This window comes from Stenella coeruleoalba, assembly GCF_951394435.1.
Source record: "Stenella coeruleoalba genome assembly, chromosome: 11".
Lineage (NCBI taxonomy): Eukaryota > Metazoa > Chordata > Mammalia > Artiodactyla > Delphinidae > Stenella > Stenella coeruleoalba.
The window spans coordinates 60,359,372-60,384,502 of record NC_137157.1 but is presented as its reverse complement, the minus strand read 5'-3'; the positions used below and the strand labels follow the sequence as shown (position 1 = coordinate 60,384,502).

The 25,131-nt window shown below is 46.1% G+C and overlaps 1 protein-coding gene across 1 annotated transcript in view; it reads left to right on the top strand.

Moving 5' to 3' along the window:
- The first annotated feature begins 24,090 nt into the window (after nucleotides 1-24,090).
- Nucleotides 24,091-25,131, top strand: part of SP1 (Sp1 transcription factor) — a 47,293-nt gene continuing 46,252 nt past the window's right edge. The window contains exon 1 of the mRNA XM_079938371.1: nucleotides 24,091-24,177. Within this exon, the coding sequence (XP_079794497.1) occupies nucleotides 24,171-24,177 (7 nt within the window). The 5' untranslated portion in view covers nucleotides 24,091-24,170. The remainder of the gene's footprint in view (nucleotides 24,178-25,131) is intronic.

Here is a 25,131-nt window from a genome sequence, read left to right as displayed (position 1 = left end):
AGTGCTTCACAATTTTTAAAGGTTACATTCCATTTATAGTCATTATAAAATATTGGTTATATTCCCAATATATCCTTGTAGCTTATTTTATACATAATAGTTTGTACCTCTTAATCCCTTACTCCTATATTGCCCCTCCCCCTTTCCCTCTCCCCACCGGTAACCACTAGTGAGTATGTTCCTTTTTTGTTATATTCAATTCAGCCTATTCTTTAGCCTTATCCTCTTCTGTCCACTGCCTTTCCAGTTCAGGGGCCTAATTCTTACATCCTGCGTGTTTGTCTTTTGCCGGGAAAGGTACAGATTGGGGCATGGATACAAAATGGGACAGAGCATTGAAAAAGCTGAGGTTGGAGATACATAGTCTGCTGTTTTCTGGAACATCTCACTGGTTTAAGGGAAATATCTGAAGTTTTAAAGTTCTGAAAACTCTAGGATATAAGGTCACCGTGGAGGGATGAGGAAATCTGATAATCATAGGAAGAACCAAAGCTAATCAGCCTGGCCAAAAGTCATTATGTTCTTTCCACAGTCGTGTGGCCTAGTTAGAAGGCATATCCTCCTCTTTCGCAAGCTCACCTGAGGAGGAGACGCCTCAAGCCATCTTTATTCACTTGTTTAATGGTTTACCTCTCCACTATCTAGAAGTCCTCTTTTGGTATAACTACCATCTTCCATCTACCTTTTTAGCTTGCAACTTCTTTTTCTAGCTCCAGTATAAAAACCTACTAATCAATTTAGTAATCAATAGGATTTACTGAGTGGACCCTTAGGTGAAATATTATACAGAAACTGCTACATAGGACTCTCAGTGCTTGCCCTTTAGGATCTTAACCGCCTGGGTAGGGCAAAAAAATAAATAAATAAAATTTAAAAAAAACCCAAGGACCATATTTGAAAGCATAGATGACCCACTTTACCTCTCATTGCGTCCGTTTCCTCATCTGAAAATAAACGAAATTGGCTACACCTAATTGAGAACCACTGACTTCAGTGAGTGCTAAGGTTCCTTTCTGATTCATCTCAGGAATGCTAGAATAGGTCTTTAATAACGGAAGTCATGAATAAAGAGCATGTTAATATGTTAAACAAGAAAAGTCACATCATCAATTTAATAGATGCTAAGAAGACATTTGACAAAATTCAAAATGGCAATTCTTGGGACTTCTCTGGTGGCGCAGTGGTTAAGAATCCGCCTGCCAATTCAGGGGACACGGATTCGAGCCCTGGTCCGGGAAGATCCCACATGCCGCGAAGCAACTAAGCCCGTGTGCCACAACTACTGAGCCTGTGCTCTAGACCCTGCGAGCCACAACTACTGAGTCTGTGTACCACAACTACTGAAGCCTGTGCAAGAGAAGCCATTGCAGTGAGAAGCCTGAGGACCACAATGAATAGCCCCTGCTCGCCACAACTAAATAAAGCCCGCACAGCACAAAGACCCAATGCAGCCATAAATAAATAAATATTTAAAAAACAAAAAAACCCGGCTACTCTTAATTTTTTATTTTATTTATTTATTTATTTATTTTGCCATGTGGCATGTGGGATCCTAGTTCCCAGACCAGGGGTCCAACCTGCACCCCCTGGAGTGGAAGCATGGAGTCTTAACCACTGGACCGCCAGGAAAGTCCCAAAATGGCTATTCTTGGTTGTTTTTTTTTTAATATTTATTTATTTATTTACTGGTTGTGTTGGGTGTTAGTTGTGGCAGGCGGGCTCCTTAGCTGCAGCTCATAGCCTCCTTAGTTGCGGCTCATGGGCTCCTTAGTTGTGGCATGTGAACTCTTAGTTGTGGCATGCATGTTGGATCTAGTTCCCTGACCAGGGATCAAACCCGGGGCCCTTGCATTGGGAGCACGGAGTCTTGTCTGCTGTGCCACCAGGGAAGGCTCCAAAATGGCTATTCTTTTTTTTTAAATTTATTTATTTTATTTATTTATTTTTGGCTGCGTTGGGTCTTCGTTGCTGCATGCGGGCTTTCTCTAGTTGCGGCAAGAGGGGGCTACTCTTCGTTGTGGCACGTGGGCTCAGTAGTTGTGGCTCACGGGCTCTAGAGTGCAGGCTCAGTAGTTGTGGCGCACAGGCTTAGTTGCTCCGTGGCATGTGGGATCTTTCCGGACAAGGACTCGAACCCACGTCCCCTGCATTGGCAGGCAGATTCTTAACCACTGCGCCACGGAAGTCTCCCAAAATGGCTATTCTTAAAAAAAGTTTTTTAAAAGGATAAAAAAAAAGATTCTCCAATAAAACTTTTTTAAAAAAGCAAAATGGTTATTCTTAATAAAAACCACTTTAAAAAAACAGTATTCAGCAAATGGTGGGGATTATTAGTATCTTGGTTCCTTCTAGCTCTAAAGTTCTAGGGATTTGAGATCCTTTCTTGGAACTGAAATCAGGTTTCTTGGAGTGCGGAGGGAGGGTTCTGACTTGCAAAGAGAAAAACTAAAGATGCAGAGAGATAGGCAGGTAGGTATTAGGCACCCAGCAAGGCTGTGACAGGGACTTCCCTGGCAGTCCAGTGGTTAAGATTCCATTCTTCCACTGCAGGGTACACGGGTTTGATCCCTGGTTGGGGAATTAAGATCCTGCATGCTGAGCGTTGAGGCACACACACACACACAAAAGGCTGTGACAAAGTAGAGATGGTCTCCCAAGGGTCCTGACAACAGGCCAGTCAGGGATGCATTTCAGGTAAAGACAACAAGCCAATCATTGATTGTTATCTCTTATTATCTCCCAGGTTCCACAGGGTCCCAGTGAAGACAAACATGTATAAAATACAATAACCCTCGCCCTCAAGTAGTTCATAGGCTTAAATTAGGAAGATTCTCTTTTCCAAAGGAGAGTCCACGGTGTGCTACCTTGGTACCCAGCAGTACCCAGTAGTTCTTAGTACACAGGGCAGCAAAGCAGGGACACTAAAATAAACAGAAAATTTGATATAATTTGTTATTTCATATTAAAAAATAAAAGCATTGGGCTTCCCTGGTGGCGCAGTGGTTGAGAGTCCACCTGCCGATGCAGGGGACGCGTGTTCGTGCCCCGGTCCGGGAAGATCCCACATGCCGCGGAGCGACTGGGCCCGTGAGCCATGGCCGCTGAGCCTGTGCACCCGGAGCCTGTGCTCCGCAACGGGAGAGGCCACAACAGTGAGAGGCCCGCGTACCGCAAAAAAAATTAAGAAATAAAAAAAAAAAGCATTAAAGTAGTCATCGTAAGAGAAGTCAGTTTTGTGTCACATCGTTGCTTGCACTTATCACTTTCAGTATTGTTTCTACCTTGAAGCCCTTATGCTAGGGATGAGCATCACAATCTTTTCGGAGCTTAGGATCTTTCAGGGTCTTAACTCCATCCAGCTCAGTTCCGTGTGTTCTGCAAATGGGAAGGGATTCCAGAGAAAGAAAAACCCTTGGAGAGAAGGGCAGTGTGCAAACAACTTCTATTTTCAGACAAGACCTTCCCTAGAGCCTCAGCTCTGAAAGAAGGGTGAGCAAGGCTGCTCAGTACCACCAGGTGGCAGGAGTGAGCTACCCAAGGACTCCACCTATATCCCCCACTCTCCAGGGCTTGTTCCTGGGCCAGAGTGTTGGCACCTTTTGCAGGCGACAATGCAATGGCAGACCTGCCAGTGCCGAGGTAAGGGCTGGGGTGGGAAGAATCCTCAGAGGGTTATGGTACTGATTCTGTGCCTTCCCCCAGCCTTGACTCAGAGAAGGCATGACCCCTGTCAAAGGTAAAACTGTCCAGACTCGTAGGCCAGAATTCAACAAGCAAGGGTCTATTTTCTGTCCCACCCACCAGCCTACCAGCCTTTTATGGACATTTCCTGAGCATCTACTGTGTGCCAGGTACGTGTTAGAAGGGTCCATAATAGCATTTAACACGAAGTGTGCAATCTAGTGGAAGAAACCTGGTAAACAGCCATGCTCTTATGACATAGAGGCAGTTTGAAGTAGTAAAGTGCACTGTCTTGGAAGTCAGACAGACTAAGGTGTGAACTCAAGCTCCACCACTTGCCAGTTGTGCAAACTCTGTGAGCCTCAGTCTCCTTGTCTGTAAAATGGGGGTAAATTACTCTCATAGAAGACCAAAAAGATGTTAGGTAAAAATTCACTCCCAGATGACTTCCCTGGTGACGCAGTGGTTAAGAATCAACCTACCAATGCAGCAGACATGGGTTTGATCCCTGATCCAGGAAGATCCCACATGACGTGGAGCAACTAAGCACATGCGCTGCAACTACTGAGCCCACGTGCCGCAACTACTGAAGCCCATGCTCCTAGAGCCTGTGCTCCACAACAAGAGAAGCCCCCACTCGCAGCAACTAGAGAAAGCCTGTGCACAGCAACGAAGACCCAACACAGCCAAAAATAAAATAGATAATTTTTTTTAAAAAGAAGTGGATTTATTTAGAGAGATACACATTCCATGGGCAGCATGAGGTCTGTCTCAAAAGGCGAGAATGGTCTTGGGAGGAACACACTCCACAGAGAGAGCGTGGGCCATCTCAGTAGGTGAGAAGCCTGGAAATATGGCCTGGTTAGTTTTTATGGACTGGGTAATTTCACAGGCTAATGAGTGGGAGGATTATTCCAACTATTTGGGGGAAGGGGCGTAGATTTCCAGGAACTGGGCCACGGCCCACTTTTGGCCTTTTATGGTTGGCCTCAGAACAGTCATGGCATTGTTGGGCGTGTCATTTAGCATGCTGATGTATTACAATGAGCATATAATGAGGCTCAAGGTCTACTGGAAGTTGAATCTTCCGCCATCCTGGACCCAGTTTTTTGTCATGTCCTATGGCTATGTCATTCTTTTAAAGGTTGTGCCCTGCCCCCTTCCCTCCTGCTTCACTATGAACCAAAGACTCTGACTAACTTATTGACTCTTTGCACCTAGATTGAAAAAAAAATTCTATGTTCCAGACTCTCATTTCCCCATCCAAAATCCTTCAAAAGTTCTCCATAATCTAGAAGATAAAGTCCAAGGCTCTCTGTGTCTAGAACTTATGTCCAGCAATACTTAGCTGTTTTGCCTTTACTCTCTCTCCGGAATATCCTTATAAATCTGTGGTTTTCAACTCTAGCTTCATATTGGAATGACTTTATGAGCTTTAAAAATGTATAGATGCAGAGAAAGACAAATACTGTATGTTTTCACTTATACATGGAATCTAAAAAACAAAACAAGAAAATATAATAGAACAGAAACAGACTCACAGACACAGAGAACAAACTAGTGGTTACCAGAGGTGAAGGAGACTAAGACGTACAAACTCTCAGTTATGAAATAAATAAGTCATAGGATTTTAATGCACAGCCCAGAGAATATAGTATGTATAGATGTCTGAGCCTCAATCAACCCCAAAAGTACTTGGTTTAGTTGGACTGGAGTGGGGCCATGTATGAGTGTTTTTTAAAAGATCTGCAGGTAGGGACTTCCCTGGTGGCACAGCGGTTAAGAATCTGCCTGCCAATGTAGGGGACACGGGTTTGAGCCCTGGTCCGGGAAGATCCCACTTGCCGCGGAGCAACTGAGCCCGTACACCACAACTACTGAGCCCGCATGCCACAACTACTGAAGCCCGTGAGCCTAGAGCCTGTGCTCCTCAACAAGAGAAGCCACTGCAATGAGAAGGCTGCGCACCACAACAAAGAGTGTCTCCTGCTCACCACAACTAGAGAAAGCCTGCATGCAACAATGAAAACCCAACGTGGCCACAAATCAAATAAACAAATAAATAAGTTTTATAAAAAGAATAGAACGTCATTAAAAAAAGAAAAGATGCACAGGTAGGTTAGGAATCATGATCTCCTGCTCAGTTCAGGCATTTCCAGGCTGGATTAGGGTCTCCTTATGTGTTTACTCTATCACTGTGCAATTTCTGTTGTCTGATTATCTGAACATTTCATCTCAGCCTAGTGGGACTGATTGAGCCTTTTATATTTTACTCTTCTGCTTCAAATCTTTTAATGGCTTCCATTACCCCCAAGATAAAATCCAGACTTCTTAATGAATTCTACAATTCCTCCCACTCCTGGCTTACCTTTAATGCATTCATCCATTCAACCTTTATCAAGTGTCTATTATGAGCCAGGCGCTCTAGTAGACAGTGGAGACAAGGAGGCAAATAAGAGCAGCATGGTCTTCTCTCTTGTGGAGCTTATAATCTGGGGGGAAGGCAAAAGTTGAATGAGTAATTACAGGGTTATACAGAACTTATGGCTGTTTCAGGAGTTGGGGAAGGAAGGCGTCCCAGAGGAGTTGAGTTAAACTGAGTCCAGAAAGGTGATTGGCAGTTAGGTGGGGGTGGAGGGAGACAGGAGGGGAGTGTAATAAAATCACATGAAATTTTTTAAAAAATATTTATTTATTTATTCTGGCTGCGCCAGGTCTTAGCTGCGGTACTCAGGATCTCCGTTGCAGCATGCGGGATTTTAGTTGCTGGCATGCGGACTTCTTAGTTGTGGCATGCACGTGGGATCTAGTTCCCCGACCAGGGATTGAACCCAGGCCCTCTGCATTGGGAGCGTGGAGTCTTACCCACTGGACCACCAGGGAAGTCCCTGAAATTTTTAAAGAAGGCTCTCAGTGGGTATACAGTGGACCAAAGACTGGAGTTAGGTGTTCCCAAATCTCATCAGCCTCTCCTTTGCAGATAATATTTTGGAGTCTTTTACTGATGGTTAAATTCATCTCCTGTGACTAGTTTGTGTTAACTAAATGATGGAAATGTGACTGTATTTACAAACTCCTGGGGATGGCAGTAGAATTCCTCACTGTTGTTGGATCATTCAGTAAACACTAAGTTACGGGTTATTTTGTGCCCGGCACAGATCTAGGTGCCGGGGATACAAAGGTACAAAAAGAAAGATTTGATCTGTTAAAAAATAAGTTCTGACAGAGTTTTTCAAATATCAAATATAAGAGAAAGCTTATTTTAAAAGTCTCTTAGGTATTTTCAACGGTTTCTAAATTATCTGTAGGAAGCTCTGACTTACTTGTATAGAGTTTGATATATGTATCCACCATTAAATCCAAATCGTGTTTTATGTCAAAATTTATGTTAAACAAAGCCAAGTTACTTGACCTTTGGTCTGTCCAAGTGTTCCTCAGGTATGCTTTGAGACACTTCCGCCCATTTTCATAGCACAGCAACAACCAGATGTGGAACAATAATGGCAGGCTCGTCTATTCAAACTTTAATTATACTTGTTTCTTTAACTTCATTTGATAAAGACAAAATCTACATTGAAATCCTTGTTTGGCGAGTCCACACGTTTCTCTTACAGTCTGATAATTTTCTTAACTGTCCCTTACAGATTTTTTTTTTTTTTTTTTTTTTTTGCGGTACACGGGCCTCTCACTGCTGTGGCCTCTTCCGTTGCAGAGCACAGGATCCGGATGCGCAGGCTCAGCGGCTATGGCTCACGGGCCCAGCCGCTCCGCGGGCACAAACCCGTGTCATCTGCATCGGCAGGCGGACTCTCAACCACTGCACCACCAGGGAAGCCCTCCCTTACAGATTTTTAACAGCATACTTAAAACTCCTACTATTCAAAGGTCAGTCATGAGCTTCATTGTAACGTTTTATAAAATGTATTCCTTCCTCCTATACCTCCTCAAAATTTATTCCTTCAAAGAACTGATAACTCAATACCTGACAGTTGGACCCACAGTGATAAATGTTATGTCTAAAATGACTTTAATACAATTCCAAAGTGCCATTAGCAGAGATCACACAGAATGTAACGTGGTACTTTCAATGCTATCTTCTGGAAGAACAGTTAGGTCTCCAAAGCATGGGAGTTCAAACAGGCCATATAAACAGGCAGATTATCAATGACTACTGTACTCAATGGGAGGTGACAACTGATTTGACTGTTTTCTTCTATCTTTTTCCATGACGGTATCTACTGCCTCATCTTGATTTACAAGCAAAGCCTAGAAAACCTACAAAAATAAGACTTTTGTGGTTTATCTAGGAATAATACAGAAAATATTGTTGTTATTTTTGATGAAGAAAATCAGTTTTGTATAGTTTATTTCAACCTAAATAAAATGTGAATTTTGTTAAAATAAAAAAAGTTCTGTTGCATAGATCACAATAACAAAGTTAAAAGGCAACTGACAGAAGAAAATACTTCCAATACTTTTTAAAAAGGGTTAGTAGGGGCTCCCCTGGTGGCGCAGTGGTTGAGAGTCCGCCTGCCAATGCAGGGGACATGGGTTCGTGCCCTGGTCCGGGAAGATCCCACATGCCGCGGAGCAGCTGGGCCCGTGAGCCATGGCTGCTGAGCCTGCGCGTCCGGAGCCTGTGCTCCGCAACGGGAGAGGCCACAACAGTGAGAGGCCCGCATACCGCAAAAAAAAAAAAAAAAAAAAAAAAAAAAAGGGTTAGTATCTAGTATTTACGTATATTTAAAAATAGGGTCTTCCCTCGTGGCACAGTGGTTAAGAATCCGCCTGCCAATGCAGGGGACACGGGTTCGAGCTCCAGTCCGGGAAGATCCCACATGCCGCGGAGCAACTAAGCCTGTGTGCCATAACTACTGAGCCTGAGCTCTAGAGCCCATGAGCCACGATTACTGAAACTCATGTGCCACAGCTACTGAAGCCTGGGTGCCTAGAGCTCCGCAACAAATGAAGCCACTGCAATGAGAAGCCCGCGCACCACAAGGAGGAGTAGCCCCTACTCGCCGCAACTAGACAAAGCCCGCACTCAGCAATGAAGACCCAATGCAGCCAATAAATAAATTAAATAAATCTATAAATAAAAATGTAAAATAGTACAGCAATTTTAGAAAACATTTTGGCAGTTTCTTATAAAGTTAAACATATATTTGCCATAATACTACTAAGTAATAATAGGGAATAAGCTACTGATATACCCAGCAGTGTGGAAGAATCTCAAAAACATTATGTTGAGGGAAAAAAGCTAGAGCAAAACAAAAAGTACATACCAAATACTGTCTGATTATATTTCTGAAAACACAAATCTAATTCTTTTTTTTTTTTTTTTTTTTTTTGTGCAGTACACGGGCCTCTCACTGTTGTGGCCTCTCCCGTTGCAGAGCACAGGCTCCAGACCCGCAGGCTCAGCAGCCATGGCTCACGGGCCCAGCCGCTCCACAGTATGTGGGATCTTCCCAGACCGGGGCACGAACCCCTGCATCGGCAGGCGGACTCTCAACCACTGCGCCACCAGGGAAGCCCACAAATCTAATTCTTTTCCAGAATCAAATCTAGAATTCAGAAAACAGGTCAGGGACTTCCCTGGTGGCACAGTGGTGAAGAATCCACCTGCCTACTGATGAACCTAGTGGCAGGGCAGGAATAAAGACGTAGACATAGGGCTTCCCTGGTGGCGCAGTGGTTGGGAGTCCGCCTGCCGATGCAGGGGACACGGGTTCGTGCCCCGGTCCGGGAGGATACCACGTGCCGTGGAGCGGCTGGGCCTGTGACCCATGGCTGCTGAGCCTGCACGTCTGGAGCCTGTGCTCCGCAACGGGAAAGGCCACAGCAGTAAGAGGCCCGCGTACCGCAAAAAAAAAAAAAAAAGACGTAGACATAGAGAATGGACTTGAGGACACGGCGTGGAGGGGGGAGGGGGAAGCTGGGGCGAAGTGAGAGTAACATCGACATAAATACACTACCAAATGTAAAATAGTCAGCTAGTGGGAAGCAGCAGCTTAGCACAGGGAGATCAGCTCCGTGCTTTGTGATGACCTAGAGGGGTGGGGTAGGAAGGGTGGGGGGGAGGCTCAAGAGGGAGGGGATATGGGGATATATGTATGCATATGGCTGATTCACTTTGTTGTACAACCGAAACTAATACAGTATTGTGAAGCAATTATAATCCAGTAAAGAGGTATTAAAAAAAAAAAGAATCCACCTGCCAATGCAGGGGACACGGGTTCTATCCCTGGTCCGGGAAGATCCCACATGCCTCAGAGCAACTAAGCTCGCGAGTCACAACTAATGAGCCGGCATGCCACAACTACTGAAGCCTGCGCGCCTAGATCCTGTCTTCCACAACAAGAGAAGCCACCGCAATGAGAAGCACGTGCACCACAGCAAAGAGTAGCCCCCACTCGCCGCAAGTAGAGAAAGCCTGGGCGCAGCAACAAAGACCCAAGGCAGCCAAAAAAAAAAAAAAAAACACAAAAAACTGGGGGTTGAGGTGGGGGAGGGGTTGGCATGGATTGTTTGGGAGGATGGGTCACAGGGAACTTTTTAGGGTAATGTTTTATACCTTTATTTATTTATTTTATTTATTTATTTTTGGCTGTGTTTGGTCTTCGTTGCTGCGTGCGGGTTTTCCCTAGTTGTGGCGAGCAGGGGCTACTTGTCCTTGTAGTGCGCAGGCTTCTCGTTGTGGTGGCTTCTCTCGTTGTGGAGCACAGGATCTAGGTGCGCGGGCTTCAGTAGTTGTGGCACACGGGCTCAGTAGTTGTGGCTTGTGGGCTCTAGAGCACAGGCTCAGTAGTTGTGGTGCATGGGCTTAGTTGCTCCGCGGCAAATGGGATCTTCCCGAACCAGGGCTCAAATCCGTGTCCCCTGCCTTGGCAGGCGGGTTCTTAACCACTGTGCCACCAGGGAAGTCTGTAATGTTTTATATCTTGATTGTTGTGATAGTTACACGTGTATATATATATTCGTCTAAACTCATCAAAATGTACATTTAAAATGGGTACATTTTATTGTGTAAAAATTATACCTCACTAAAGTTGACTGCCTTTGATCTCAAAAACAAACAAAAAGACAATGGACAGGGAGAAAATATTTGACATATTCTTAACAAAGAATTAATATCTAATACACATACAGAGCTTAAGCCAAACGATTCAATAGAAAAATGGACAAAGGACATGAAAGGACAATTCATAGAGGACAAAATACAAATGGACACACTTGTCCTTGTAAATCTCAATTAATCAGAAAACAACAAATTTCAATAATGGAATTGTTAGATTGAGAACAACTTTTTTTTTTTTTAATTTTTTTGGCCTCACCGCATTCGTGATCTTAGTTCCCCGACCAGGGATCAAACCCGTGCCCCCTTCATTGGAAGCGTGGAGTGTTAACCACTGGACCACCAGGGAAGTCCCAAAAACAATTTTAAAAATTGGAGGGACTTCCCTGGTGGCGCAGTCGTTAAGAATCCGCCTGCCAATGCAGGGGACATGGGTTCGAGCCCTGGTCATGGAAGATCCCACATGCCGCGGAGCAGCTGAGCCCGTGAGCCACAAATACTGAGCCCACGTGCCACAACTACTGAAGCCCGCGTGCCCTAAAGCTGGTGCTCCTCAGAGCCGGTGCTCCTCAACAGGAGAGGCCACTGCAATGAGAAGCCCGCGCACGGCAAGAAAGAGTGCCCCCCCACCCCCGCCCTGCTCACCGCAACTGGAGAAAGCCCGTGCGCAGCACTGAAGACCCAACGCAGCCAAAAATAAACAAATTTAAAAAAAAAAATGGAGAGAATTCAGGGAAACTATCACTTTCACAGTGTTGGTATTAGTGTAACTGGAGATATTTTTGGAAGATAATTTGGCAGTGTATCAAAATTTTAAATATGTATAATCTTGACTCTGCAATTCCACCTAAAAATCTATACCGATAATACTGATATGTACTTAACCATGTGTTGGGATTCCTACCATACCTCAACCATTCCACCCAGTAAATACTCTTATTTCCTCATTTTATAGATAAGGTAAGTAAGGAAAGGACGGTAAGTGACTTGCCCAAGGTCATATAGCTAGTAGGTGACAGAGTCAGGATTTACACCTGTCTCCAGAATCTGTGGTCTTTTTTTTTTTTAACATCTTTATTGGGGTATAATTGAGAATCTGTGCTCTTAACCACTATGCTATACAGCTCTCCACTGTCTCTTAAATGCCATACATGGGCATAAGTATATAAATACAAAGATGTTTGCTCCAGAAGAGTTTGAAAAATTAAGAAAGAATGAAATAACCTAATGAAATATCTTCAGCATATTTTGTTAAGTAAAAAAAAAAGCAAGTTATAGAATAATACTTACTTAGTTACATAAAAAATACCACCAACAAAGAATATATGTGAATGTAGCAAGTAAGCTTAAAAGAGCAAACGTTTTTTTCTATTTTGTTCACTGTTGTGTCTTTACTGTCACACCAGAACAGTCCGTGCCTTCCCTACTCCAATATAAAATAAAAAGTTTTTTTTAAAAAAATAAAGACCTCTGACCTAAACCAACAACAACAATGACAACAACAACAAAAGCAGAACAGTCAGTGCCTGGCACATAACAGACGTTGAGTAAATATCTGTTGGATGTATATAAATATATGTAAACGCATAGAAAAGGGATTGAAGAACTGCAGACCAAACTATGAACTGGTGAAGGTGGTTCCCTACCTTGGAAGAAGAGAGAATGGTGTGTGTGGGGTAGGTTAATGATGGGAGATGTGCACATACTCACTAAACTTCTGACTGTTTCAAATCTTATACAAACACAGGATGTTCATGTGTTACTTGGGTAGTAAAAACAAAAACCAAGCAGATTAAAAAAAAAAAATCCCACAACAAAAGCAAAAAGGACTGACCACATTTCCATTTAATTTCTCTACAACTCTTCCAGGTGAGTAATAATATTTTCATTTTATAGATGAGGCAATTAAGGCTCAGAGAGATTAAGTAACTTGCTTCAAGTTGCACAGTTTCTAAGCCTGGATGTGAACTTTGACCTGTGGCTCCGTGACCCAGGTTTACTTCTCTCCACTGTATTTATAAATGTGCAGACAAGTAAGTGCAACAAAGTGTTGAAGGCTGCAAGATGGAAAACAGCAGAGGTTGTATCAGATTGCAACTGGGGGCACCACGTGGAGAAGTGTGGCCAATTCTACAGAGAAGGGAATATTTCTGGAAAGGATTCCAGGGATGAAGCTTGATCTAAGACTTGAAAAGTGAGTTCTTTTTCTTTTTTTTTTTTTTTTTTGGCTGCACCATGTGGCTTGTGGGATCTTAGTTCCCCGACCAGGGATTGAACCCAGGCCCTGGGCAATGAGAGAACAGAGTCCTAACCACTGGACCTGGACCACCAGGGAATTCCTGAAAAGTGAGTTCTTGAACTACTACGGGGAAGGGCACCCCAGGCATTCACCTGTATGTGTATCAGTAGGATGTCATGGAGAAAACCATTTGGTCTATTTTATGAGTGATAAGTAGTTGAGTGGGCATGGCTGGAGCTTTGCTCGCTAGGTGAAAGGTAAGTCCTGGAAAAACTTGATTTGATTTGTACCAGAAGATAAGCTATGTCTTATCAGTGAGATAAGACTCCCTGGGGCCTATTTTGAAGAGGGTCAACCTAGAGACAAGAAATGAATTGTTTACAGTAACAAGTAAACAATGTTGGGTTCACCTGCCTAACGGATGAATCTGAAAGATGTTTGCGGAATAAGACTGATGGGACTCAATGACTGATTACTGCTATGAGTGGGGAGGATAGGCGTCTAAGAGAGAGAGTAAAAGTTTGTTGGGGAGAAAACTGGTCACAAGGTCACTTAAAAAGGGATCCCTTTGGGAATTCCCTAGCAGTCCAGTGGTTAGGACTCTGTGTTCTCACTGCCGAGGGCCCAGGTTCAATCCCTGGTAGGGGAAATAAGATCTCACAAGCTGCACAGCGAGGCCAAAAAAAAAAAAAAAAAAGGAGGGGGATCCCTTGTGTATGTATCTCCTTCATTGCATGTAAGACAGGATATTATAATTAGCTGAGTATGATTCAGCCTCCTCTACTAAGCCAGGAGTTCCTTGAGGAAGGAGCGTGTCTCCTTCGTCTCATCTTCCTCAGTGCCTAGAGCCCTATCTTGCACAGAACATGTTCAACAACGAATAAAAGTGCAGGGCAGAGAGATTGGCTTTGGTCTGAGGTGGGGGATAAAAGTATTTTTAAATTTTTAGCCACGTGGCTTACAGGATCCCTGACCAGGGATCAAACGTGGGCCCCTGGCAGTGAATGTGGGCCCCCGGCAGTGAAAGTGGGAAGTCTTAACTAGTGGACACACCAGGAATTCCCTGGAGGGGGGATAGATAATCACAAGTTGGGAGGAAGGAAGTTCTCCAGCTTACTGTCTCCCTCCTCAGCCTTGGTCAGAAGCCTGCCCCAGGGGAGATTGCTCCCATTTCCCCTAAATCCTTTACTTCTCTGAGTTAGCAACATGGTGTGATAGATGCTGTCTAGCTCAGACATGGGTGACTGCAGTGTGGAGAAGAGTGTCTCCCCAAAATTCTACTACCACCACGCAGAAACGGATTCTAAAAGCGTGCCATAGGAGAAGCCTCGTACTTCTACTCCCCTCCTCTAAATCACCAAACCTTGAGCTGTATGGCAAGTGGTGGCATGTCTTTGGCACTATGCCATAGGCTGATGTGGCAAGGGGAGAAGAGGAGAGAACAGCCAAGAAGCTGTAAACTCCAGCAGAAAGCAAAGGAGGCCATGGGCCTGAGACTCGAGATGTAAAAGGAGAAATGAGCCAGTGGGAATTTTAATTATTATTATTTAATTTTTAAACTGTATTATTAAAAAATCATTTAAATCGGAATGGAGGACTTCCCTGGTGGCGCAGTGGTTAAGAATCCACCTGCCAATGCAGGGGACACGGGTTTGAGCCCTGATCCCAGAAGATTCCACATGCCGTGGAGCAAATAAGGTCGTGCACCACAACTACCGAGCCTGTGCGCTAGAGCCTGCAAGCCACAACTACTGAGCCTGCGTGCCACAACTAGTGAAACCCACGCACCTAGAGCCCGTGCTCCACAACAAGAGAGGCCACCACAATGAGAAGCCCGTGCACCACAGCGAAGAGTAGTCCCCACTCGCCGCAACTAGAGAAACCCCATGCACAGCAACAAAGACCCAATGCAGCTGAAGGTAATAAATAAATAAATAAAATTAAAAAAAAAAAGAGTATCCCTTGCTCCCCGCAACTAGAGAAAGCCCACGCACAGCAACAAAGACCCAAAACAGCCAAAAATAAATTAATTAATTTTAAAAAAATCTGAAGGGAGAGGAAAATGAATCTGATATAACTGTCATCTGGACTTAACAATTATTAATATTTGGAGGGTGGGGCCAAAAAACAATTATTGATATTTGCCACATTTAGGTCAGTTATTCATTCATTTATCTACTTATTTATTTATTTTTTGGCTGCACCGTGCAGCTTGTGGGATCCTAGTTCCCCAACCAGGGATCAAACCCACGCCCCCGGCAGTGGAGGCACACAGTCCTAAGCACTGGAGAGCCAGGGCATTCCCCCAGTTATTCTTTTTTTAAGCATTTTAATATAATTTACAGACATTTTGAGTTAAACCCTTACATATTAACAATTATTCCTTAATATCATCTAATACCCAGTCCATATTCAAATTTTCCCAGCTGTCCCCAAAAGGTCTTTTTATTGTTGCTGTTTTGTTCAAAATAGGATCGTGTTGCATGTGACTGTTTTGCCTCTTAAGTCTCCTTTAAGCAAGAGCAGCTCTTCCTCCTCCTTTTCCACGCCACTGATGTGTTATTTTATTTTATTTACTTTTGACTGCATTGGGTCTTCGTTGCTGTGCGCGGGCTTTCTCTAGTTGCAGCGAGCGGGGGCTACTCTTCATTGCGGTGTGCAGGCTTCTCATTGCAGTGGCTTCTCTTGTTGCAGAGCATGGGCTCTAGGCGCACAGGCTTCAGTAGTTGTGGCACGTGGGCTCAGTAGTTGTGGCTCACGGGCTCTAGAGCGCAGGCTCAGCAGCTGTGGTGCACTGGCTTAGTTGCTCCACGGCATGTGGGATCTTCCCAGATCAGGGCTCGAACCCGTGTCTCCTGCATTGGCAGGCGAATTCTTTTTTTTTTAATTTTTTTATACAGCAGGTTCTTACTAGTTATCCATTTTATACATATTAGCATATATATGTCAATCCCAATCTCACAATTCATCCCACCACCATCTCCCCCCACCCCCCACCGCCACTTTCCCCCCTTGGTGTCCATTCATTTGTTCTCTACATCTGTGTCCCTATTTCTGGCAGGCAGATTCTTAACCACTGCATCACCAGGGAAGCCCTGACCTGTTCTTTTTTTTTGGCCGTGCCTAGCACGTGGGATCTTAGTTCCCCGACCAGGGATCAAACCCTCACCCCCTGCATTGCAAATGTAGAGTCTTAACCACTGGACTGCCAGGAAAGTCCTCCATTGACTTGTTGAAGAAATAGTCAGTTACCCTGTAGAATGACCTACCTTTTGGATTTTTCTGATTAGTTTCTTTGTGTTTTGACTTACCTTGTTCCTCCAGTCCCCATATTTTCTGGAAACTGGAGATTAGATCTAAAGACTTCCTTAGATTCAGGTTCGATATTCTTGGAAAGAATATTTGTTAGGTGATGCAGTGTTCTTCATATTGCCTTATATCAGGGCCACATAATGCACATATGTGCACATGGCTGGTGGTCTGGTGTCCTGTGTTTTTGAAGCTGCTGGAGGAAGCTAAGCCCGAGGGGATCTAGGCGGTTAACCACCTCTGGACCTGGAGGCTGAGCTCTGACTGGGCTCCAGCCTCCGTGGCTGCTGGCCTTAGCAGCACGGTGTGGGTTGAGGTCAGGGAGGAGGCACTCAGAGAAGCATCAGCTTGATGTTGGCAGCTTGGACTGGCTCAGTCCTTTGGCAGGATTGAGCAGAGGGTCCTGGGACAGAGATACCACAACGGCAGCAGTGCCTCCTTTCAGCCCTGCTGTGTGCACCTTGTAGGAATGAGGAGACTAACCAGGCAAAATTCCCCAGGACTGGGGGGGGAGACAAACCATTTCAAGACCTGTTCACCGTGTCCTGCACTCTCCACTGTGGAGATCAGGAAGCCTTCCTCTTCCAATCTGGGACCTTTGGCGGTTGGACTGATGGTGGTGAGGCTCAGAGAAAATTCCTGACTCTGCTGGCTCAATTTTTCTGGTACTCTGGCTTCCAGTTTCTGCCTTAAATACTCTTTGATTGATGTTAAACTTTAGAATGTCAGTGCTAGAAGAAGCCTGTGGGTCACCTGGACTAGCCCCTCACTGAAGAATCCTCATTCTCCCTCATCTTTCTTAGAAATAGCTGCATGTAAGATGGTGAGATCAGGATGTTACCATGTATTTCCCCAGCTTCAGTCATTCATACACCACCTTCTTTTTCTTTTTTTAACATTTTTATTGAAGTCTAGTTAATTTACAATGTTGTGTTAGTTTCAAGTGTACAGCAAAGTGATTCTGTTATATATATATTCTTTTTCAGATTCGTTTCCATTATTGGTTATTAAAAGATATTGAGTATAGTTCCCTGTGCTATACAGTAGGTCCTTGTTATTTACCTATTTTATATATAGCAGTGTGTATATGTTAATCCCAAACTCCTAATTTATCCTCACCACCTCCACCCACCCACTATCCCCTTTGGTAACTGTAAGTTTGTTTTCTATGTCTGTGAGTCTATTTCTGTTTTGTAAATAAGTTCATTTGTATCATTTTTTTTAGATTCCACATACAAGTGATATTATATGATATTTGTCTTTCTCTATTTGACTTATTCTACTTAATATGATAATTTCTAGGTCCATCCATCACACTCCACCTTCCTATTTTTACCACAATCAGGCTCCCCTTGTTCCGTAATATACCATTACTTTTTTTTTTTTTTTTTTTGCGGTACGCTGGCCTCTCACTGTTGTGGCCTCTCCCATTGCCGAGCACAGGCTCCGGACGCACAGGCTCGGCAGCCATGGCTCACGGGCCCAGCCCCTCCGCGGCATGTGGGATCTTCCTGGACCAGGGCACGCCTGCATCGGCAGGCGGACTCTCAACCACTGCGCCACCAGGGAAGCCCTACCATTACTTTTTTTTTTTTTTAATATTTATTTATCTGGCTGCGCCGGGTCTTAGTTGCGGCATGCGGGATCTTTGTTGCCGAGTGCGGGATCTTCCTTGCGGCATGCAGGATCTAGTTCCCTGACCAGGGATCATACCCAGGCCCCATGCATTGGGAATGCGGAGTCTTAACCATTGGACCACCAGGGAAGTCCCTATACCATTACTTTTTTCTTCACCCTAACAATAACATCTGTGAAATGATAGGTTTGGTATGTAGTTCAATTTCTTTCTAAAAATTTATTAGGGACTTCCCTGGTGGCACAATGGTTAAGAATCCACCTGCCAGTGCAGGGGACATGGGCTCGATCCCTGGTCTGGGAAGATCCCACATGCCGCAGAGCAACTAGCCACCTGCGCCACAACTACTGAGCCCGCATGCCACAACTACTGAAGCTTGGCGCCTGGAGCCCGTGCTCCACAACAAGAGAAGCCACTGCAATGAGAAGCCCGCGCACCACAACGAAGAGTAGCCCCAGCTCGCTGCAACTAGAGAAAGCCCGTGCGCAGCAATGAAGACCTGCAGCCAAAAATAAATAAATAAAATACAATAAATGTATAAAAAAATAATAAAATAAAAATAAAAATTTATTCAAAGAACACATACAGAAATGTTCAATGCCACCACACTTTCGGAAATGCTGGAGTAGAATTGGCATCAGAGAGTCCCACCTACCTCTGCCTTGAGACCTTGGCTGGACACACTTCTCAAGTTCTAAATTTATTTCCCAATCAGTAAGAAAGAGACACTATACTATCTACAAGTATTAGTTACTAGTCTTGTGAGTGGCTGAAGGTAAGTTCTTCCTGGAAGGCACCCAGGGACTTTTGTCCAGGCACCTCTGATCACCTACAGTGGTGGGGGAGGGGAGGGCAGAGAGAAGGCAGGACGCGGTAAGGGTTACCTCTAGGCTGGGCATCGGCCTCAGGGCAGCGCTGGGAAAACCTTTCTTGGTGGCAAAAGCCTGTGAAGCGCCTGCCCTCTCCACCATCTCCCTGGGCACCTCAAGAAGGTACGAACATGGTGTTCCAGGGCCTTTCCCCCACAGGAACCACCCACTCTCCTGGGGGAACAGTGAAAACTTCCGGGAGAAAAGAGGAGTCAGGTGTCAGGCCTCTACGAACTTCAGCTGGCTTTTCGGGCTCAAGGGAGGGAGGGCAAAGCAGGAAGGAGGGGTATAGCGCTTGGGGAGAGCCAGCTGGTCCACCGCTAGCCGGAAACTGGGGGTGGAGAGGCCGCGGCCCGGCCCACACCAGTGTCCCAGCTCCAGGCTGGGCCTGAGAGGCCGGCAAACCCCACCCCACTCCTCTGGGCACCTCGTGGCCCAGGCGGGTTTGTTTATGAATCCAGCTCCCTCCACCCCCAGCCCGGCCCTCTGCCCGCCCTCAGGGTGGCCCCAGTACCGTGGGAGGGGGAAACCGGGCCAGTCCCCGCCAGCGCCCCTCCGGTCCCCTCCCCTTTCCTCCTCTAGCCTGTGCTGTGGGTGCCCCGGCAGGGCAGGTCCTTTTTATAGACCTGTTGAACCAGTCGGGGCCATTCTCCTTTCTGGGAGTGGGAAGCTGGGGGTGGTGCAGCTCTCTTCTCAGCTCTGGACTCCGGAGGGGTCTCAGGGCTTCTTCCCCAGGAGAGGAAGGAGAAAAGGAAACTGCTTCATTTTTGGTTAAAAGAGGAAGTTTTGTTTTGTTTTGTTTTGAATGCTGAACTGCCGGGCAGTACCCCAGTCACCCTGGGGGTGCAGAGGTCCGGGTGGCGGTGGCGATGGGGGTGACTGGTGAGGGTAACTTGGCAGTAAGCACAGGCTTCCTTCCAGGTCTGGTGAGCTGAGGAGCCTGAGGGGGTTGGATATTTGAGGGAGGGAAATGTTTTGATTATGTGTTTGTTTTCAGCTGGAGTCCCTAGGGGTCAGATTTAAATGTTCAGTGAAGCTCTCTGCTTGTTCACTGTGGGGTCCAGGCTCCTCTCTGAGCCTCCCTGGTGACTCCAACTTGCCTCCTCTAGCTGTCAAGAATGCAGATGGATCCTGTCTCTCAGCAGTTTCTATTCCTCTTTCCCACCATGCCTGAAACCACCTCTACTTTTATCTGCCAAAGGGTCTTAAAGGTGCAGGGACCATCAGCTGGGTTTACAGTCAGGCCTGTCTTCTTGCAGTCTTCTTCAGAAAAGAGAATATTCCAGAAGTTTGGGCCAGAGTTCAGCTCCAACAATAACTAAATTGTGTTCTTGACTATGCCTCCCAACTCTCAGACAGAAAACCCCTCCCCGGTTCCCCCAGCCTTTCTTCCTCGTCCAGGGCCTTCAAGACCACCAGAACCACTAGTTGCCGGACTGGAAGAAGGCCTTCCAAGTACCAGGCAGAGTCTAGGCAGGGATGAACCGTGATGGATCTCAGGTAAGGAAACAAAGCCGGCAAAGATGCAGAATGAGTCATTTTAAATAATAATAATAGTAAAGAATATCTGTAGCCTGTCTCGGATTTTTCATCAACATTTTCATCTGGGCTTCTCAAACAGAAAGAAACCTCTTCTTGTTAGAGTTCTTCTTAGTTACTTGCCTTTGCAGGGTCCTGAAAAGACTGAAGGGCGTGTTGTGATGATCCATTTAGCTTCTCCAAGTCACCATTGCCTTGCAAATGACCTGAGCGTGCATGATGTAAAATATCTAGGCTTGTTTTCCTGTTCAGAGAGCTAGAATGTAAAGGTTTATAAGACAGTTGAGACTTAATTTTCTTGTCAGGGACTATTTTTCTTTCCTATACTCCTTTATCCTAGAGAAGGTAGGACAGGTAAATGAAATTTTAGTCAGTGTGTTTTGTTCTTAACAGCTGTAGTTGAGAGCTTACTGAGAGGGAGGTTACAATGATGGTATAAAAGGAGAATTTTGAATCATTTGTGTATTTTAATTTGTAAAATGTTCCCGCTACCAGATTGCTAAGTGGGAAATTGCTAGAATCAAAGAGCAGCTTCAAAATCAGTTTTAGGGCTTCCCTGGTGGTGCAGTGGTTGAGAGTCCGCCTGCCGATGCAGAGGACACGGGTTCGTGCCCCGGTCCGGGAAGATCCCACATGCCGCGGAGCAGCTAAGCCCGTGCGCCACAGCTACTGAGCCTGCACTCTAGAGCCTGCGAGCCATGACTACCGAAGCCCGTGCGCCTAGACCCTGTGCTCCACAACAAGAGAAGCCACCACAATGAGAAGCCCATGCACCGCAACAAAGGGTAACCCCCGCTCGCCGCAACTAGAGAAAGACTGCACACAGCAACGAAGACCCAACGCAGCCAAAAATATATAAATTAATTAATTTAAAAAAATTAAATTTGTTCAGGTTTTCACAGATGAATTGGACAAGATGGATCATGTCCATATGCTCTCAGGAACTATCAATAAACAAGCTTATGTCGAGGACATCCCTCACTAGCCAGGATCTGAATTCTGTCTTGTCCTGGAGAAGCAAGGAGAGAGTATTGTGAAAAGGATGGTGGCTCTTGAATTTCTGAGTCTAAATCTAGGCCGTTTTTCTCACTACGTGGAATAAAATCAAACCCTAGTCCCCATTTCAGGTTTAGACTAGCTTAGAATTGCTGGAAAAAACACAAGCGTTGGAACTAAACAAAACAGTCATAATTTAACTGAAGTATCTGAGCCTCAGGTTTCTCATCTGTAGAAGAGGATGACAATTTCTTAAATTGGTTGAAAGGATTAGACAGAGCACGTGAAACGTTCAGAGGGCTGCTCCACGTTGTTAGTTCCTCCTCCCTCCCCCCCCCCAGCAAGTTTGGGTGTGGTCCTTTGCTAAATACACTAAACAGCTGTTGGAATCTCCAGAGCTTGGTTTACAAAGATGAGTAATACAGCTTCTTCCCTCCAGGAAGTTTCTTTCCTTCTGGAAGTTTCTTCTCTCCAATTTCTTCCCTTAGTGTTTCTTAAACTCTGATTTAGGGACTAATCACCTGAAAGAGCTATTTAAGAATGCATATTCTCATGCCCCACTCTAGAGAATCTCATTTATTAGGTCTGAGATGGGGTCTAGGAATCCACCTTTTTAAAAAAGCAGTCCAGAGGATACCAGTAAAGCCTCTGATATTATATTCTGAGAAACTTTGACCTAGGGAGAGATGCTATTAATGGAAATGTGATGTTTTATAGGAGTATGATACCATTTGAGCTGTTCTGGAAGTATGGGCAGGATTTTTTTCAGGAGTTAGAAGGTAACAAAAAAAGCTTTTTAAAAACTAAATAAATTTGGGACTTCCCTGGCCATCCAGTGGTTAAGATGCCACCTTACATGCAGGGTGTGCATGTTCAATCTCTGGTCAGGGAACTAAGCTCTCACGTGCAGTGGGGTGTGGCCAAAAATTAAAGTATTTTTTTATTAAGCCCATTTTTATAAATGGTTATACAAGGCATTGCTTTATTCACTTAAGAATTTATAGAAGACTTTTTGTGGGACTATTCTGGGTTGGAATATGGCAGTACAACCTATTAGCTTTGTGATCTTGGGCAAGTTACTTCCCAGCCTCAATTTCTTCACTTATAAAATACATAATATCTCTAATACTAATATCTTCCTTATGAGAATGACATAAGGAATGCAAGACGCCTAGCTGACCTAGGCACCTAACACTATAGGCTTTCACCTTCAGGCCTTGCCCAAAACAGCAAGAGGTCTCAGTTTTGGGGGAATCCAGACTTCAAAACGTGACACTATCAAGTGCTGAATTGCAGATAATGAAGTGCCAACATATAACATACAAGTGAGAAAGAGAGTGACCTTGTCATGTTATTGACAAACCACCCAGGCTGCCTCCACCAAAACTAGGATACAGGAGAGGCAGAATGGGAGACCAGAAATTCAGGTGTCTCAGGAAAGATCTCCTTTAACCTTTGTAGTTGCAAAAAGCAGGAACTCTATCTTGCTAGCTTGCTTTTTGCTTAGACTGTATTTACAATTAAAGGGGGCGGGGGGGGGGGAAGTGGCTTACAGAATCTTGACTCTGGGAAGTTCTCCAACATGCTTTAGTCTTCAAAGGGAAGCTCTTGAAAACTTAACCCGCCTTAAGTAGCTAGCACCTCTGTCTGGGGGGAATTTAATAAAAGGGCGTTTGCTGCAGTCACAAAGACCGTTCAAATTGGTCAGCACATTATTAACTGAATGTGTGAACACCCTCCCCAGATTTCGTTGCGCTTGTATCTACAGGGCTTACGCCACATTCAGAGGCATCCGCTTGCCTGTCCGCCCACCCGGGGGAGAGTGAGACTTGAGAAGTACTTTTAAGAGCGGTTACATTAAGACTCAGACGAGCCCTGGTGTCAAGGCAGACCTACGTGCCGAGTAGCTCGGCCCTGACACTTGTTGAGCTGCACGGCTCCGCTGAAGCGTTGCTACCTAATCACGGAGAAGACGTTCCCTGAGGAGGGCCAAAATGGCGACGGACTCCTCCTGGCACAGCCCTGTTCCCTCCCGGCTCTAGTAACGCCCATTGGCTAAGTTGGAGGCGGTGCCAGGCTCCCCCCGCCGCCTCATTGGACTGAATGACTGAGGGAGACGCCAATTCTCCTCTGCCCACTCCAAGTTCCTGCCCTCAGAGCTCACGCGGCGTTCAATTGGCTTTTATTCACGTCAACTTGCGTCCTATCGTGTCTCTTTTCAGTGTTAATCCAATCATAACTTTCCTGGCTGCCCGCCTGATTTCTGACTGGTTTTGATCAGTTTCATCCTATCCCATTCCTGTCTACTTCTTACCTCCTCCCACCAGGACTTTGCCCAGGCACGTCCAGGGTTCTGGTTGGTTGTTGTTCTGTCAGTCCAATGAAAGCTCTTCCTATCCCTACCTCTCAGGGAGCCCGCCGGGCAGTTGACTGGCTTCTTTTCAAGCCTATCAACTCTAGTTCCCGCCCACCTTCACTTCCTGCGTCTTTCATTGGCCTTTAAAACTGAGAGAGCGCTCTTTTTGGGCGGACACCTCGCACGCAACTTTGTCTTGCACGCCTTAAGAGTGCAAGCGAGTCTTACCATTGGGCAATCTACCCGTCTTTTTTCTGCAAGTCCCTCCTTTCTCCCTCCCTCATTGGGCGGGGCAGCAGTGAAGGGGCGGGGCCTAGGCCGGGCTTGTGGCGCGCTGCTCCCTCCTCCTTACCCCCCCCCTCCCTGTCCGGTCCGGGTTCGCTTGCCTCGTCAGCGTCCGCGTTTTTCCTGGCCCCCCCCAACCCCCCCGGACAGGACCCCCTTGAGCTCGTCCCTCGGCTGCCACCATGAGCGGTAAGGATGAGTCCACTCCAAGCTTAGGGGTGGGAGGGGAGTGAGGGGGCGCGCGCGAGGGCCGACCGGGCGGTCCCCGCCGTAGGGGGGACGGGCGGGAGGCGGCGGCGGCGGCCTTGGTCCCGCCCGGGGCGGAGGGAAGGGAGGGAGAAGGGGCAGTGGCGGGGCCTCCGCGGAGGAGGGGGATGGGCCACCCGCCCCGGGGGAGGGGGCAGCGTGGCCTCGCCCGCCCCCTGCCCGCCCCGGCCACGGGGGACGGGCCTTACCCCCCACTACTCGGCCGCTCGCCTGAGGCTCCTCCTGCCGGGGGCTGGAGCCGCGGGGGCGGCCCGAGCAGTGCAGGCCCCGCCCGGGCCAACCGCCTCCCTGGTCCGCCCTCTGGTCGCCGCCGGCCCCAGGGCCCTCCCCCACCCCCCGGCCGTAGATTACCCCTCCCCCCCGCAAATTACCCCTCCCCCCCTACCGTCCCGCCCTTTCCACGCCCCTCACCCCGAAACCGCCCTTTCACTCTAGGGCCCGCCCTGTAGCCGCCCCGAAACGCCTGATTTCTAACGCCTGGACCTCTTTAGCCCCTTACTAGTATTCACAGATGTTTCCCCACTCAAACTTTTTATCTGTTCTTTTCCCCTTTCTCTTCCTTTCCTCTTGTTACTTTTTACACTTGAATTTTTCTTTTTCCTTACCTCCTTTGACCCTACTTTTAGCTCGCTTTCCATCCACTCACGTGTTGTTTTGTGCCTTACCTATCCTTTTTTTCCCCAGGATACTTTTAAACTCTTTCAACATGCCCACCGACCTTCACATTTCCTATATCAAAAGCACCTTTTCAGTGTTTTATGAGTTTAATTTTGTGCAAGGGAGAGTCGAGGCCCAGTTTTGGCACCACCTAGCCTAGTTTACATCCTACTGGTCCTACAACTGTTTCTTCTCCCCCAATCCTTTTTTTTTTCTTAA